The 14944-nt window shown below is 40.4% G+C and overlaps 1 protein-coding gene across 2 annotated transcripts in view; it reads right to left on the bottom strand.

The window, feature by feature from the left end:
* Positions 1-3240: 3240 nt before the first annotated feature.
* RMI1 (RecQ mediated genome instability 1) overlaps positions 3241-14944 on the bottom strand; it is a 15486-nt gene continuing 3782 nt past the window's right edge. For both annotated transcript variants that reach the window (XM_037372780.1, XM_037372781.1), the window contains exon 3: positions 3241-14935. In XM_037372780.1, coding sequence (XP_037228677.1) covers positions 13563-14935 — 1373 coding nt within the window. In that variant the 3' untranslated portion in view covers positions 3241-13562. The remainder of the gene's footprint in view (positions 14936-14944) is intronic.

A 14944-nucleotide genomic window follows, 5' to 3' on the forward strand; every position in this document is an offset into this window, starting at 1 on the left:
AGAGGTGTACTCTATGCTGGATTATAAACTGTCTGGACAGTCGAGCCCAAAGAGTGGTGGTGAATGGTGTTGCATTCAGCTGGTGTCTGACCGTAAGTGGTGCTCCCCAGGGCTCAGGACTGGGGCCAGTTCTTTCTAATATCTTTGTTGATGATCTGGATGACAAGATTGAGTGCACCCTCAGCAAGTTTTCAAATGACACCAAGCTGGGGGTGGGAATGTTGATCTGCTGCAGGGCAGGCAGGCTCTGCAGAGGGATCTGGACAGGCTGGACTGATGGGTCAAGGCCAATTGTATGGAGTTCAACAGGACTCAGTGCCGGGTCCTGCCCTTGGGTCACAGCAGCCCCACACGGCGCTACAGGCTGGGGCAGAGCGGCTGGAAAGGGCCTGGTGGGAAAGGGCCTGGGGGTGCTGGTCCACAGCCGGCTGAGCGTGAGCCAGCAGTGTGCCCAGGTGGCCAAGGCGGCCAGCAGCACCCTGGCTGGTACCAGACACAGTGTGGCCAGCAGGGCCAGGGCAGCGATGGTCCCCCTGTCCTGGGCACTGGTGAGGCCGCACCTCGAACGCTGTGTTCAGGTTTGGGCCCCTCGCTGCAAGAGGGACGCTGAGGTGCTGCAGCGTGGCCAGAGCGGGCAGCGAGGCTGGTGCAGGGTCTGGAGCACAAGTCTGACGGGGAGCGGCTGAGGGAACGGAACTGGGGCAGTTTAGCCTGGAGAGGAGGAGACTCAGCGGGGAACTTGTTCTCCTCTACAGCTGCCTGGAAGGAGGCTGTGGGCAGGTGGGGACAGGTCTCTTCTCCCAGATAACAAGCAACCAAACAAGAGGAAACAGCCTCAAGTTGTGCCAGGGGAGGTTCAGATTGGATATTAGGAAAATTTATTCACCAAAAGGGTGGTGAAGCATTGGAACAGGCTGCCCAGGGAGGTGCTGGAATCGCCATCCCTGGAGGTCTTTAAAAAATGCATAGATGCGGTGCTTAGGGACAGGGTTTAGTGGTGGGCTTGGCAGGTCTGTGATTTTAAGCTGTGATAAGTTGTTTATACTTTGTACTATGATATACTTAGAAGGTCCAGATGAGAGCAAGACCAGGAATATTAGGCACTACAGTTAATAAATGTAAATAAATAGTACAAATCCTAATGAACTTACTGCTTAAGAAAATAAAACTTAAATAGGAAAAAACCCCACACATATGAACAGTGTACACAACAGGAAACTAAGAAACTGGAAGAGAGGATTAAATTATTGGTAAGGCTTCTGTGGGATTGAGATACTCGTTCTTAGCAATAAAACAACAAAAAAACCTGTGTATTTATTTCTCTAACCTAACGTTGATTTTCCTTAGAATGGCTCTATCTACACTCACTGAGGTTAAGTTTACAAAAAAATCTTTCAAAATAATATTATCATTACCATTTCATGTAACATTGCTATAAATCCCAAATAATTAATTCACCTTATGTTGCCTAATCTAATGCTACTTATAAATGTTCAGGTAGTGTTTTAAATTAATTGGTTTTCATGATTAGACAGATAAACTTGCATGGAGGTTTTTGGTTGTTGTTGGGTTTTTTGGGGGTTGTTTTTACAGTTTAATAAATACGACTGATATGAGGATTATGACATTAACTGTACTTCTATTAGTGACTGTGAGCATATCAGATTTTTTTCACAGAATCATAGAATGGTTTGGGTTGGAAGGAACCTTAAAGATCGTATCGTTCCAAACCCCTTGCCTTGGGCAAGGACACCTTCCACTAGATCAGGTTGCTTAACTCCATCCAACATGGATTATCCTGATTAAGCCCCATGTTGTAACAGAAAGGGATAGCAATGCCAGTAAATTGGGAATATGTATTATATTGACAAAATATTTGTTCTTTGAATGTTTTGCAGACCCTGAATCAGAGATGGTATACAAGAATCCCATTTTCAGCCAACATTTTATATTCACCAACCTTCTGGTGTAGGTGTAGTCCAATTATCACGTTTTGTTGATTTTCACCAGGGGCTATTAAGTGCGAAGGTACAACCTCTGGCTAAGGGGGTCCACAAGCCAGAGATTGCTGAAAGAACCAGGGAGGTAGCACTATATGCCTGCCATGCTACCCTTTGTAACCAGTACCAGACATTTTTAGGGACAAAACACTGAATTACATGGGTTGTTCATGTCAACCTTTACAGGCTTCCTGTATTTTTATTTATAGAAAAAAAAAATTATTAAAAATTTCATGTATTTGCCCTAGTATTTCAATGTAAGTTAGTATCTGAATTCTGGTATATGAGATTATTTTGTTTACAAATGGTTTTCTACACACTGGAGGTGTGAAATATCACATGTTTACCATATCATTTATGTATTTTTAGTAATGTATTCTGAGAACTCACTAGGACACATGGGTGGAAAATTCTCATTTAAAGTACAACAGTTATTAAGCAACTTTAAAATTTAATTAGAACTCTCTGATGCATTTCATTATGAGGTTATTTTATAATTACTCAGCAGGTCCTAGGTATTTACTAATGCAGAAGTGACAGTACATGATACTGCTGAATTATAACTGCACAGCTGGAGAAGATTCTTAGAGAAATAAAGACCAAATAAATGCATTGTTTAAAAAGCATCAGGGGAAAATTCAGCATCGAGCATCCTTCCTCCCCTGCCCTTCATAGTTGCAAATAATTCTGCAAAACTGTTGTGGTTTCAGTTGGGGTAGAATTATTTTTCTTCTTAGTAGCTGATACAGTGCTGTTGTCTGTCTCCTAATGACTTTAAGGAGCCTACCAAACAGAATCAGTTTGTTCTTTATTTATGCAACTTACAGGAGTAGGGATATTAGTACCTAGAAGCAAGCTATACTCCTAACCAATGGAGAGATGGGCAAACTGCTGCAGCTGGCCCTGTACCCACTCCATTGGGTTCAAAATACACTGACATGCTACTTTTTTTTTTCCTTGGGGAAAAAAAACCCTAAACCTGCAGTTCCTTTTGCTTGACTAATACATTCATTGCACACCCTCCCAAATTCTGCCATGAAAAATTAAGTTACCACCATCATTCAAGACTGCTTAAAGAATATGGTAATGTTACTACCTCTCAGAGAGATGAAGACATTAGTGTAATTCAGATATTATTTGTGCACTCATTCACAGAAGTACAGTTTATTTTTTAACACTTCCAGACATAAGAAATAAAAGCTGAATGGAATACTCATAAGAAAATAATGATTTTATTTTTTATAAAATAAAGATTCCTTTCTCTTTTGACTAGGAAAATACCAACAGAAAACAAAGTGTAGATACTAAAGCCCCTCAAATTAAGCAATTTCTTTGAATGTCTTCACTGGTATCTTTAATCAGTATAAATAAGTATGGTTTTCATTTTTAACTTCTCCTGCAGTTGAATTGGGATTTCTGCAATCACTTACTCTTTTTTTCAGCTTTGAATTTCTCTTTCTCCCCTCCTCCTTTGTTTATTATTCTCTACCGCTCCTAACAAAACTATTGTTTAATTCATGGAAGAAAACAGAGGGTACAGTAAGCTTTTTCTCATTGTGATATTCAGAGCTCAACTTCTTAGCTTCCTTTCCCTCTGTTCTTTTTGGCCTCTTCCTATATTTTCGTCCTGGTTTCCTCTGCTGGTTCCAAAGGACGCCTATTGCTATGCGCCAGCAGAACTGTGGCTGTGGCTGGGGTCTGCATTAAATTAGCATATGCAGCTCCCCATGAACCTCCCCCTGCTTCTTTCCACCCTGCACCGTTTCCTCCTTTATACCTTAGGGAAATGATTCAAGCTAAAATCCAACTCAGCAACTAAAGAGAATTTTTAACCCAGCAGCAATGGGTTATGGCAATGTTTTTGATAGTTTTTAAGCCAGCACAGATAAGATGGCATGCAAGCATGAAAATGAGGGCAGGAAAGGTCTTAATACCTTCTTTTCATGGCCAAGCTGGTTCATACAGATCTAAAGCAAATGCAGAACTACCATACAAAATTATCAGGTCCTTAATTCTTTTCAGTCAGCCAAACTCCACCTAAATCTTATGGTGCAATATAGACACTATTTTATTAGCTGGTGTTATTACACAGAGTCTGCAAACTGGTACAAGTTATACCCGTTTAAGCATCCTTACACCAATAACACAGCATCCAACAATTACCAGATGTCAGTTGTATCACAAGTAATGTAGTTGCACTGAACCTGTCCCCCATAAAACCCACACAAATTCATTTTCAGGGCCTGAAAGGCATCAGGTTACCCCAGACACCTGAATGGTTTGTTTGCAGGCTTCTTCCATAGAACAAACATGCAAGTTTTTGCTTCCGACAATAAGCAGGATATGACCGTTCTATAAAAAAAAAAAACCACAGCAGCCTTCAGGTTTGACACACAAAGATTCTAAGTACTATGGGAGGTATTAAGTACTTCTTGTAGATGCGTCCTACTATGAAAGGGTCCAATAAAAATTTTGGTACTGATTACTCTGTACATCACTACAACAAATACACCTAATGTGTAAGGAACATTGCTTTCTGGCTTAGAACAGCAACCTTAGTTTAAATATATTTTTCTACAGAAACCAAATTAAATTAACCCCAGCAAATTATGCTTGCTTTTTTAATGTTATTTGATTTAGTTGTTTTTTTTCTCTACTTAAATAAGCAAACATCTTGCTAAATTACACTTCAAGATACCAGACTTTCTCATCAGCCACCCCCTCCTTTTCCACTTACAAATTCTCCTCCTTTCATAACCTTACACTCCCACAATGAAGTCAGAAATGCAAACTATTTCCCAATATCAGACCAACACAAAACCTAAGCTGACAAAATATTAGAACATGCCTCTGACAATAAAAATTCGGTTTGGTGACTTCTATCACAGAACATCTTTCGTGAACCTTTGAAACCTTGGTATAATAAAATATGAACAAACTGAATGTGTTTCTCAAGAAGATCTAAAGTGGCAAATTACACTGAAGACATAATACTGGATTTCTAGATTCAAAACTATTCATTTCACAAAATAATGAGTCTTCATAAATAATACTGAACTGCACATTTAAATCAGTTTGTTAAAATTATCAAAACATTATTTTTTTCCTTATCACACATTTTCAAGTATCTGCAGCTGAAAAAAGCATTTTTAAAGAAAGCTTCCCTCTACAAAGCAGCAGCAACAGAGGCTGCAATATTTAATTCCTATTTATAGGACAGCGGTTTTGTTGGAGCTCCATCAATACATAGTACACTGCTGAAGGATATCACATTCTGTGATGGCAATAGCCATGCTGCATTTTGTGTGTTTGCTTCTGTCTATGCAAACAGATTAACTCTACTTATATATGGATAAATAGTACTTAGCTGAGTATTCACAATTATTTAACTTTTTAATTTTTGCACATGTACCCAGGGCCTAATTTACTGGTTATTATAAAGGCCACTACGAAGTTATCATAAGACGGAACTAATTCCCAGTTCTGTTCCTGAAATAGCAGAAATGGAAGAATGATCACGAAACAGGAGTTTTAAATGCAACTGGGAAAAGAACAGTCACCTCACTGGGTTACCTGAGAGAAGAAAACCAGAGGGGTTTTTTTGTGTGTGTCATGATAGTCACCTACCTAGAGACAGCAGATACACCATTTTGCTGCAGATAGATTATTTCACACTGTTCTCTGTTATTTTACATTTTAAATTTTATAACCACTATTCTGCAACACTAGTATTAAAAAACAAGAAGGTCATAAGATAATGTAGTTTTTTAAAAACATTATGTAGCATCATGTAGCATCAACCTCATGTCCTTTCACAAGCAGCAACAGACCCCATAGCTAAGACATCTGCTTTTCTCCTATTTTGGCTTTGCCTGCACTGTCAAATGTGACCACACAGTATTTAACAGCTGATGCCGGTCAGCTTTGTACCTGACCACTTGTGAAACAATAAGTAAAACTTATTTCAGTGTTCTTGCATACCTTAACATACATTTTAAAGTGGTATAACAAATTCACATAGTTTTCTCATAGCCTTTGCTGCACATATGCTTGGCAGCATAGTCTTGGCAGCTCAAGGCTATTTTTCATCAATATGTGCATTTGAGTAACTGATGTGTAAGTATAAGGTTCCAGGCATACACATGTTTTGACAAACATGTATCTGCTGAATTCTTTTAATGCTTTCAATGACAAGTAGATCCTTTTTAACACTTTCTATTTCATGGCATTTTCTAGTTTGGAGAAACTATATGAGGGCAATTACAGTAATTGCTGGTACCAGGGGGTAAATTACCTAAGCATGTGCTTAGGTAGCCAGGAGCACTAGGGTCGGTAAGTATGGTTTTTTTACAATAAATGCTAGATTTGTTGTTTAATAACAATACACTTGCCCATATTTTATATATAGTATGCATCGGTTAAAGATGACTGTATTGTAATTGTAAATATTAAAAGAAATTGTCCTAAATGTAGAAAAGTCAGTTATGAATATTTAGCTTGTAATTACATTTATTTTCTAAATGCTGTTAGTGGAATAAAAAATTTCCTCTCAATTGTCGTAAATCACACTCTATTCCACCACAGACTCTTTGACATATGCGTATTTTCACCTTGACATTTTAAGATGTTGTGGTTTTTTTCATTCAAAAGAATGCTTTGTGAAGGCTGCAATTCTGCCAGTACTTTACAAGTGAGATTAGACCATCATCTACTTCAGTTAATGCTACCTTTGCTTCATATTTCTCCTGAAACTACAAACATCATTAAAAAAGCCCTTGACCCTTTATGCAGAAACAATAACCTGCTTTTTCCCCGTGACCACCATAGCAAAGGCTGTCTCATTGAAGGCCAAAATTCAGTACTACCAAGGATGCAAACACAAAGAACTTGCGTAACATGTCAAGGTGGTCTATACCAGCCAAGTTAACTGCAAAGGCTCTCCATGTAGCCTGTGCAAGGATTTAAGGCCTTCTAAAAAGGCTAAATCACTGGGCAGGGAGCTGCTCATTTAGCTAATAAGAAGCATTAAGTACTGAACAACTCCTCGCTCCCACCTCCACCTACAGATAAGGTGTTTAACAGAACTGAAAATTACATGCTTTCAGTCACTTGGATTGAAATTTCTACTGCTCTCTGGAGTAGCCATGGAATTGAGGCAAATTACCTTTGCTGCAATGACTTTGTGAGAGCTCCCTCAGGAAATGGGGAAGTATCCTTGTCCTGAAAAGCCTCTAATACATAACTCCTACAAACGTCTCTCAGTTCATCCAGTGCTTTTCACCTCTCTATTCATGCCTTATTACCAATACAGATGGTATTTGGGACGCCTCCATTTTGCCCTTTTTCATATTAATGGAACTTTTACACTATTGTCCTTGGAAATAGTGTAAAAGTTAGATCATTTTTTTAAAATTCATCTGCCGCAAAACAGTGCTGTACACTGCTGTTGCTTTTTAAGTAGCGCTGTCCTGTCCTACAAGTTACGCTCTTTCACCATCTGCACTGCCAATCTAATAAAAGGTACTGAACTATTAAAACTAGAATTAACTGTGACTTGTATTACGATTAAATCTATGATACAGTCCTTCTCCTAAGTAACTCACAGCTTACACAGGCAATACAGATACCAGAAGCAGCAGGTGATCCATGAGCAGGTGACAGGAAAAGCTCTGTGGGGACAGGCCACTCGCAAACATGAAAGACCTAAAGGTGGAAAGGTTAAGCACAGTCCTGGCTGCAGTAATGTTGACATTGCGCTGTTTTAAATACTCAGAGAAGTGTGCGAGTAGTACCCCTCAGCTTCAGAAGATCTGACTGCAGCTTATTTAGGGGTCCACTTGGATCCAACAGGAGACTGCCCAGGTAGGCAGAAAGGCCCTCCCTGAAGCACACAAACACTGGACAGTGTAGCAAACCAAGCTGGTGCGGCACGGCACACCAGCACAGATGGGCAAGCAAGCCCTGACTGAGCTCAGCTGTAAAAAACAAGTACATGGAGGGAATGCCAGGAAGCCTACCGGGACACTGGTGAAGCATACTGGGATGAGAAGGGTGACAAACAGGGCTTCTGTAAAGGGTCAGGAGCAGTGGAAGACTGAGGAAAATGGGGCTCACTGTTCAGTAAGAGAGGGGACCAACTGACAAAGGACATGAGAAAGGCTGAAGTACTCTGTGCTTTCTTTGGCCTTGATTTTCACTGGTGAAGATTTGCTGCCTGGCCTCCCTTTTTCTGGAGCCTAACAGTTATCTGCAGAAAGGTAGTACAACCCACCGCAGGGGATGACAGGAAGGGAGTGCAGCAATCCTGACCAGAAGACCTTACACACAGGGGTCAGTGACCCAGAGCACACTCAGCCTGGGCAGGCACACTGGCATGGCCCCCAGGCTGCATGGAGCAGTGCAGGTCCCTGGGCCACAGCACACCAGCTGCAGGACTAGCTCAGGCAGCGCAAGGTGCCAGAGCAGCCAGCAGGCAGCTCCTGCCGGCCACCAGAGGTGATGTCACGTGCGGGGCCTTGCCTTTATCCAAAAGCTCTACCAACTAGCATTTTAAAATCGTACTTTACAGAGTCTAAGTGTCTGACTGAGAACCTATGTACCAGCACCTCCTGGTGAAGGTGGAGTACCTTACCCTGCAGACACATACAGCTCTCCATGGGACCAAAGAGGGTGCTGCTGAGGGCACCAGCTCACATCACCACAAGGCCACTCTACGATACAGCAAAGGTCCCAGCAATCAGGTTTTTGACGACTGGAAAAAGGCAAGTGTCACACACATCTTCAGGGAGGAGGATCCAGGGAACTACCGACAGAGGCAGCCTGACCTCAGTTCCCGAGGTCAGAGCAGATCCTCCCTGAATGCATACCCAGCCCCATGAAGGAGGTGGTGATTTGGGACAGCCGGCACAGGTCTATCAATAGCAAGTCATGTTGGCCAAACCTGATTCCCTCTAGGAAGAGGCTTCTGGTTAAAAAGATTAGGGGCAAGCAGGGGAGAAGCTACCAGCCATGGAAAGGAAGGGCAGGGGGTAAGAAAAGGAAAGCAAGCAGTCAGTGATAAAGAACAAGTACTGCATAGGCTGGACACATGGACTGATATAAATCTCATCAAGTTCAACAAAGGCAAATGCAAAGTCCTTCATCTTAGCAGAAGTAACCCCATGCCACGGTATGAGTTGGAAGCCAACTATTTAGAAAGCTTTACAAAGACCTGCATGCCCCAGCAGACCGGTTGAGCATCAGTCAGCAGCATGACCTTGCAGCAGCAATGACCAGCCATGTAACAGGCTCTATCAGAGTGGTAAGCAGGTACAAGAAAGCAAGCCACCTTCTGCTTTTGGCACTTGTGAGGCTGCATGTGGAGTATCCTGTCCTATTTAGACTTCCAAGCACCAGAAAGCCACTCACAAAGGTCTTGTCCAACCTATACGATGCTATGATTCTATGACAACAAAGCAGGTGACCAGCTGCCATCTGCCAAGGCAGAGAGGGAGCTGGAGCACATGCCACTCCCTGGTGAGAACGAGAACCAGGTTTGTTTGGCTTTAAGAGGCTAAGAATCAAAACCAGAACAAATTCTGACAGCAACACACTGCAATTTTGCCGTGTTAGAAAGTTCAGTGTAAATAAGGGAAAAAAATCCTTAAGCAAAACAAGATTCAAAAGTGACACACCAATACAAAAGTATGCTATATACACATTTAGGTGAGAAGCAGATTTGTAGGAAACATCTACCTCTTCTGTTGAATTAAAGAGGAGTTGCAATGTCATGCTGCCCTTAACCTCTCATTTGCTGTCATTATGGTTGGCATTCTGTTCTAGAACCATAATGCAGAGAATTGGATCTGAAGTGAGTGGTACTATTTTTTGGCCTTTCCTCCCAGGTAAACACATTTAAGTTTCCTTGCCACCAGATAACTCAGATGCACTTTTCCTTCCCTAAACAAAGAGCTTAAAATTACTGCCTTTTTAAAAATAAATGCTTGACATTATTACAGCAGCACATTAAGAAATAGGGCTTTGTATTTATAACCAAATGTTATGTTTCCTGTTCTATCCAATCATGTTCCATACTCTGCTACTGTGAAAATTTCTCCTACTGATATGACCAGAAATACCTAATTCTTTTAGTGTGAAGTCATAGTGCTGGGGCAGTAAAGCATGCACCCCTTAAGAAATCCCTTAATATTCCCAACTGAGACTTGACAATGACATTATCTCAACTATTGCTTCCTTAGGACACTATTCATTCAACAAGAAGGAAGTTGACAGGTTACAATGACATGCATCGTGGCCAAACTAGTATCCAGTCAGATTAGGCTAGTCCTCAAACTGTTCTTGCCAGCCTCGTTTATTTCGAAACCTGCCACATTCTTTGGTCTAGCCACTGCCTTGTCCTACAGTTTGAGACTGAATACCTTTAAAGGAAGTAGAGTGAAGCAAAGTTTCCAAGAACTTTCTTTTTTCTACTACCTTGCCTTAGTGACAGATCTTTTAAATGGGATATTCTGATGCAGCTACCTGGCACTGTAGCCAATTTATGGTTTCCATTTTCTTTAGTAACTGTAAAAAAGGCAGGAAGAACAAACTTTCATCATTAATATGATAACATGGTAGGTTTTGTACATTAAAACTGAATTAGCTGTAAGTTTCCACTGTGATCAGCAATGAAAAAGTGCAGTTTATTCTTCCCATTAATATGAAAACATTCTTGAAGAATACAGCTTCTGAAACTGTACACAGCCAGGTACCCTGCAGATGCGCAAGTCTACTTAGCAGCTAAAACAGTGTTAGCAAGAAAAAGTGTTTGTAAAATATGGAGAAGAAACAACAGAAAAGGCAGAAACTGCTTTCTGCTAGAAGGCTACGTGTACACTCAAGAGCAGCTGCCATTACAATTGCCTTCAACAGCTCATACAGAACTCTGTTGCACTCCCCCAGCTGAAAAGAGTGGTCATACTTTTGCTCCAAATTGTTACCATGGTCAGTTGGGGTTGCAGCCTGTTCTCTGAAGTCTGCCTGTCAGAACTCTCTGATCACCTGAAGGACTGTGACATGCACCACTGCTTGGCACACTAAGGCAATACACACACACAGAGCAAAAAAGTGTTAAGACTTAATAAAGAAGTCGGTTCTGAGAGACAACAAAATGGGTAAGGCATGAGCCAATGACTGGTACACACAGCCACATATGCCATTTTCTGTTTGACATACTGCTGTTACCTAAGCATGCTTTCGCAAAATCACTTCATTTCATTCCATTTCCTGTCTGAAAAACTATACAATACTTTTCAGTAATTCCAAAAGCTTAAACACAGATCCAGAATTATTGTACACCAGAAAATTGCACTGAAGTATCTGCAGGGCAGTCAAGCTGTAAACAGCTAGCAGTATGGAGATTTACCTTCCTGCCTGCACTGGAGAACAGGCACAAGAACAGCATTCCAGGAAGAACATCCTGAAAATGAAAACAAGAAGAACAGGGGGAAGGGGTGAAGGAAAAGTCAGACAACACTGCATGTAAGGTCAGGGGCAGACGACATAGGAAACAGAAGACACATGAACTTCTTTTAGCAGAAATCACTAAACATCAACACAAATGTAGAAAAATTGGGGCAGATAAGACTGCATCTGCTGAAACAAAGACAACGCTTAAATTGATTCTGTGCTTTGAAGGGCATTCCTCTTGCTTTGCACAAGTAGAATAAAATCTCTGGATTATTTACTTAGCCCAAATTTAAGGACTCCTATTCTTTTACATGATAAGGCCAAAACTTCAAAGGAAGTTTCCATAACCCATCATAAAAGAAATATTTCCATAAACCTGCACTAAAGGTTTAATCAGATGTATTACCTTTTACAGGGATTACATGAGATGAAGCTTGGTCCATTTCCTACTACCAAGCAATGCTTTCTGAATCTGTAACTAAAGATGCAGCAATATAGGTTCCACAGAGGAAAAAGCTTTTGCTGTTAAAGAGTTCTAAATGATGCATAATTCCCAACAGACTTGGAAAATAAGCCCAAAGATGACTCACAGGGTTATGGTTTGCTCAGGTTAACTTTGGAGTGGGGAGGGAAATGGAAGGAGAGGAAGGAAAAGGGACACAGGAATTTATGCATTTCTAAACCGTAAAAAATATAAGGCTAAAAAGCTTATACCTTGAGCCTGAAAAAAACCTCAAGAACCCCCCTCCTCCACTTTTACCTTTGTAAATTTTACCTCTAGTTTTCCTTAGGTCACCTGGAGTCTCAAAGGATGCTTCTCAGCTGAGGGCAGGGCAGTAGGGCAATACTGACAGTCTCTCACAGCAATTCCCAATGGTCTAACAGACATTGTCCAGAGAAAGAAAAGGCTCTAAAAAAAGATACTGACAGCCCAGCTGAAAAAAATTCCTTTCTTGCCTACCAATTTCAGATTTTTCATAAACACTGCCAACAATGTGCAGACTTCTCCTGTTGTTGGTTCCCTAACGCTGGCAGTATTCTCATCCTTCTCATTTCAAAAAAAAAAAGAACAGAAAAGAAAAAAAACCCACAAGAGAAAAGAGAACGATGGGAAGAAGGAAGAACAAAATCTAATCAAACCACTTCCAATAGTTCATATACTCCACAAGGTGTACATTTGTGTTTTAAAGTGACTAAACAGCTTCCACCACAGCTTAAATGAAAATTTTAATTATTTACTTTTATACATTCTAAAGCAGAAATGTTTTTAAAAAAATCAATCAAGACCACCATTAAATACACACATACAACAGCTTTGTAGCACAAGTATTTAGACTACTTTGTGGAAAAGTTAGACAGCAATTCTAAGAGTTAATGAATAAGGTTGCCTGTGGGTTCAAAACTATTAGCAACGGTTAACATTAACATGACAAAAAAGATTCTCCATGTTATAATCATGCTTTTCTGTTAATAGGAGATTTCAAATTATTTGGCTTTTTTAAATTTTTTTTTTTTAAATATTCAGCTTTTTATCTCACTTATATATAGGGTTGTTTTCCCCACACACACCCCTCCACATTTGGAAGAAAACCTTTCATTTCTCCAGACTTCACATTCTTGAACACTGAATATGTATTGAAATTTTCAGGTTGGCACAGTCAGAGGTGACCGCATTTAAACACTAATTCTTTGTTTAAATGTACTTAACCACTCCTCCGAGTAAAGACTGACAGTCTCCTACAGCTACCTTTTAAAAAACAGGCAAGTAATCATCCTTGAAAAAGCGTAACAATGAGACAGTTGGTTTGTTATCCGTTTCCTGACAAATTCTGCTCCTCCAGATCACCAGTCAAGGACACAGAGGATTTTGCAGAATGGAAATAATACATGAGTATTTTAAACCAAGACAGAAAAATTTGAAAACAATACGATCACCATAAGAAACAAACTGCTAAGTTTCACTCCAACAAGTCATCTCCTCCTCTCACTGTTTCATCATTTTCCCTGGCAAGAGAAAAAGACATACCACGTAACTTTAAAATTTAACTTTCAGCAGTCCTTCAGGGGAAACCTGACTTAGGTGCTCCTAATATACAGTCTGCAAGTTTGCACACGTTATTTATTCAAACGTTCCTTCAACTGTTCTAGATGCCTTGCATCAGCATCCTGAAGAATTACGACAGTCGCTTTTGACTGAACCGGATTAAACTCTATGGTCATCAAACAACAGAGATCTATCAGTTGTTTTTGGCATTTCTCTAAACCATCCTTAAGCTTCGTATGTAAAGCTCTATCCTTTTTCAGCCTATTCATTTCAGGCACTGAAAAGCCAATCAAACTTGTCAGAATATCATCAGCAAAATCTACTTCGAGATAAGCTGAACCATCAGAAATTTTTGCCTTTATGCCCCAGGACCCATTGCTGCTTGTGAGGTTTCCAGTGAGAGTAACAATAAAGCACTTAACTTTCAGAATCGTAATCGTTTCTGGGTTTTTTGCAAGGAGAAGGGAAATATATGTGAAAGGTGAAGAATCTAAGTCTAAATGTGCCTCTGCTGCTCTACAAGGAAAGGTCTGTGAATCATGGTTCTGCTGAACTGCTTGTGGATCTGGTTTTGAGAAAAACAGAAGATCATTGTCTAACCGCCTGCTGTCAGAATTGGGCTGAGATTTACATTTGCTCTCATCTAGGTATGTATCATTCTGCCTTTCTTCAGGAGGCTTTTCCAAAGAAAAATCTGTAGAACTGCAGGTCTGAGGTAAGCTCTTGTGCTGTGAAAAGCTACTCATACTATTTCTATATCCATCAAATACTGTTCTTCCAAAAGTGTTTTGCTTGCTTATAGTGTCTACAGGCTTATTTCTTTCATTCACATCATCTTTTTCACAAGTGCCATTTAAAGATGAATTGCAAGAGCTTCTAGATATATGTGGAAGCCTCTCAGTAATTAAACCTATGTTTCTGTTCACAACCACTGGCGGCACTTCTTCCGGCTCTCTTTGCATCTCTTCTTCCAGAAGAAAGTCATCCTCTAAAGGAAAGTCATTTAAAAAGCCATCATCATATTCTGTGGGAGGTGAAACTTGTTCATCTGAACTAGGCAAAGGCCTTCCACATTCTCCCAGCAAAGCGTTTCCATTGCACACAGTCAGTGAACCTGTGGCTGTACTAAAATTGTTGCTTCCACTGCAATATCCACTTTCTAAAGCTGTTTCATTGTTTAAAGTAAATTCATTACTATCACCAAGACTGGCTAAAAGCTCTTCATCCGAAGGGCCTGTATTTTGTTCGAATTCATCCACAGGCCTTGAAACAATTTGGTTGTGACCAGCCCACCCAACAGAATTAGGGCTTTCAGTTTCTCCAATTAACATAGCAAGGACTCTTTCTTGAGAATACTCCTTCAGAAGAACATCCACTTCACCGCCCAACAGTTTCACATTTTCTGGTTTAAGCAGAAGGACTCCAAGACGATATGCAATATTACCCTGTACAG

The sequence above is a fragment of the Falco rusticolus genome, chromosome Z (assembly GCF_015220075.1).
Source record: "Falco rusticolus isolate bFalRus1 chromosome Z, bFalRus1.pri, whole genome shotgun sequence".
Taxonomy (NCBI): Eukaryota; Metazoa; Chordata; class Aves; order Falconiformes; family Falconidae; genus Falco; species Falco rusticolus.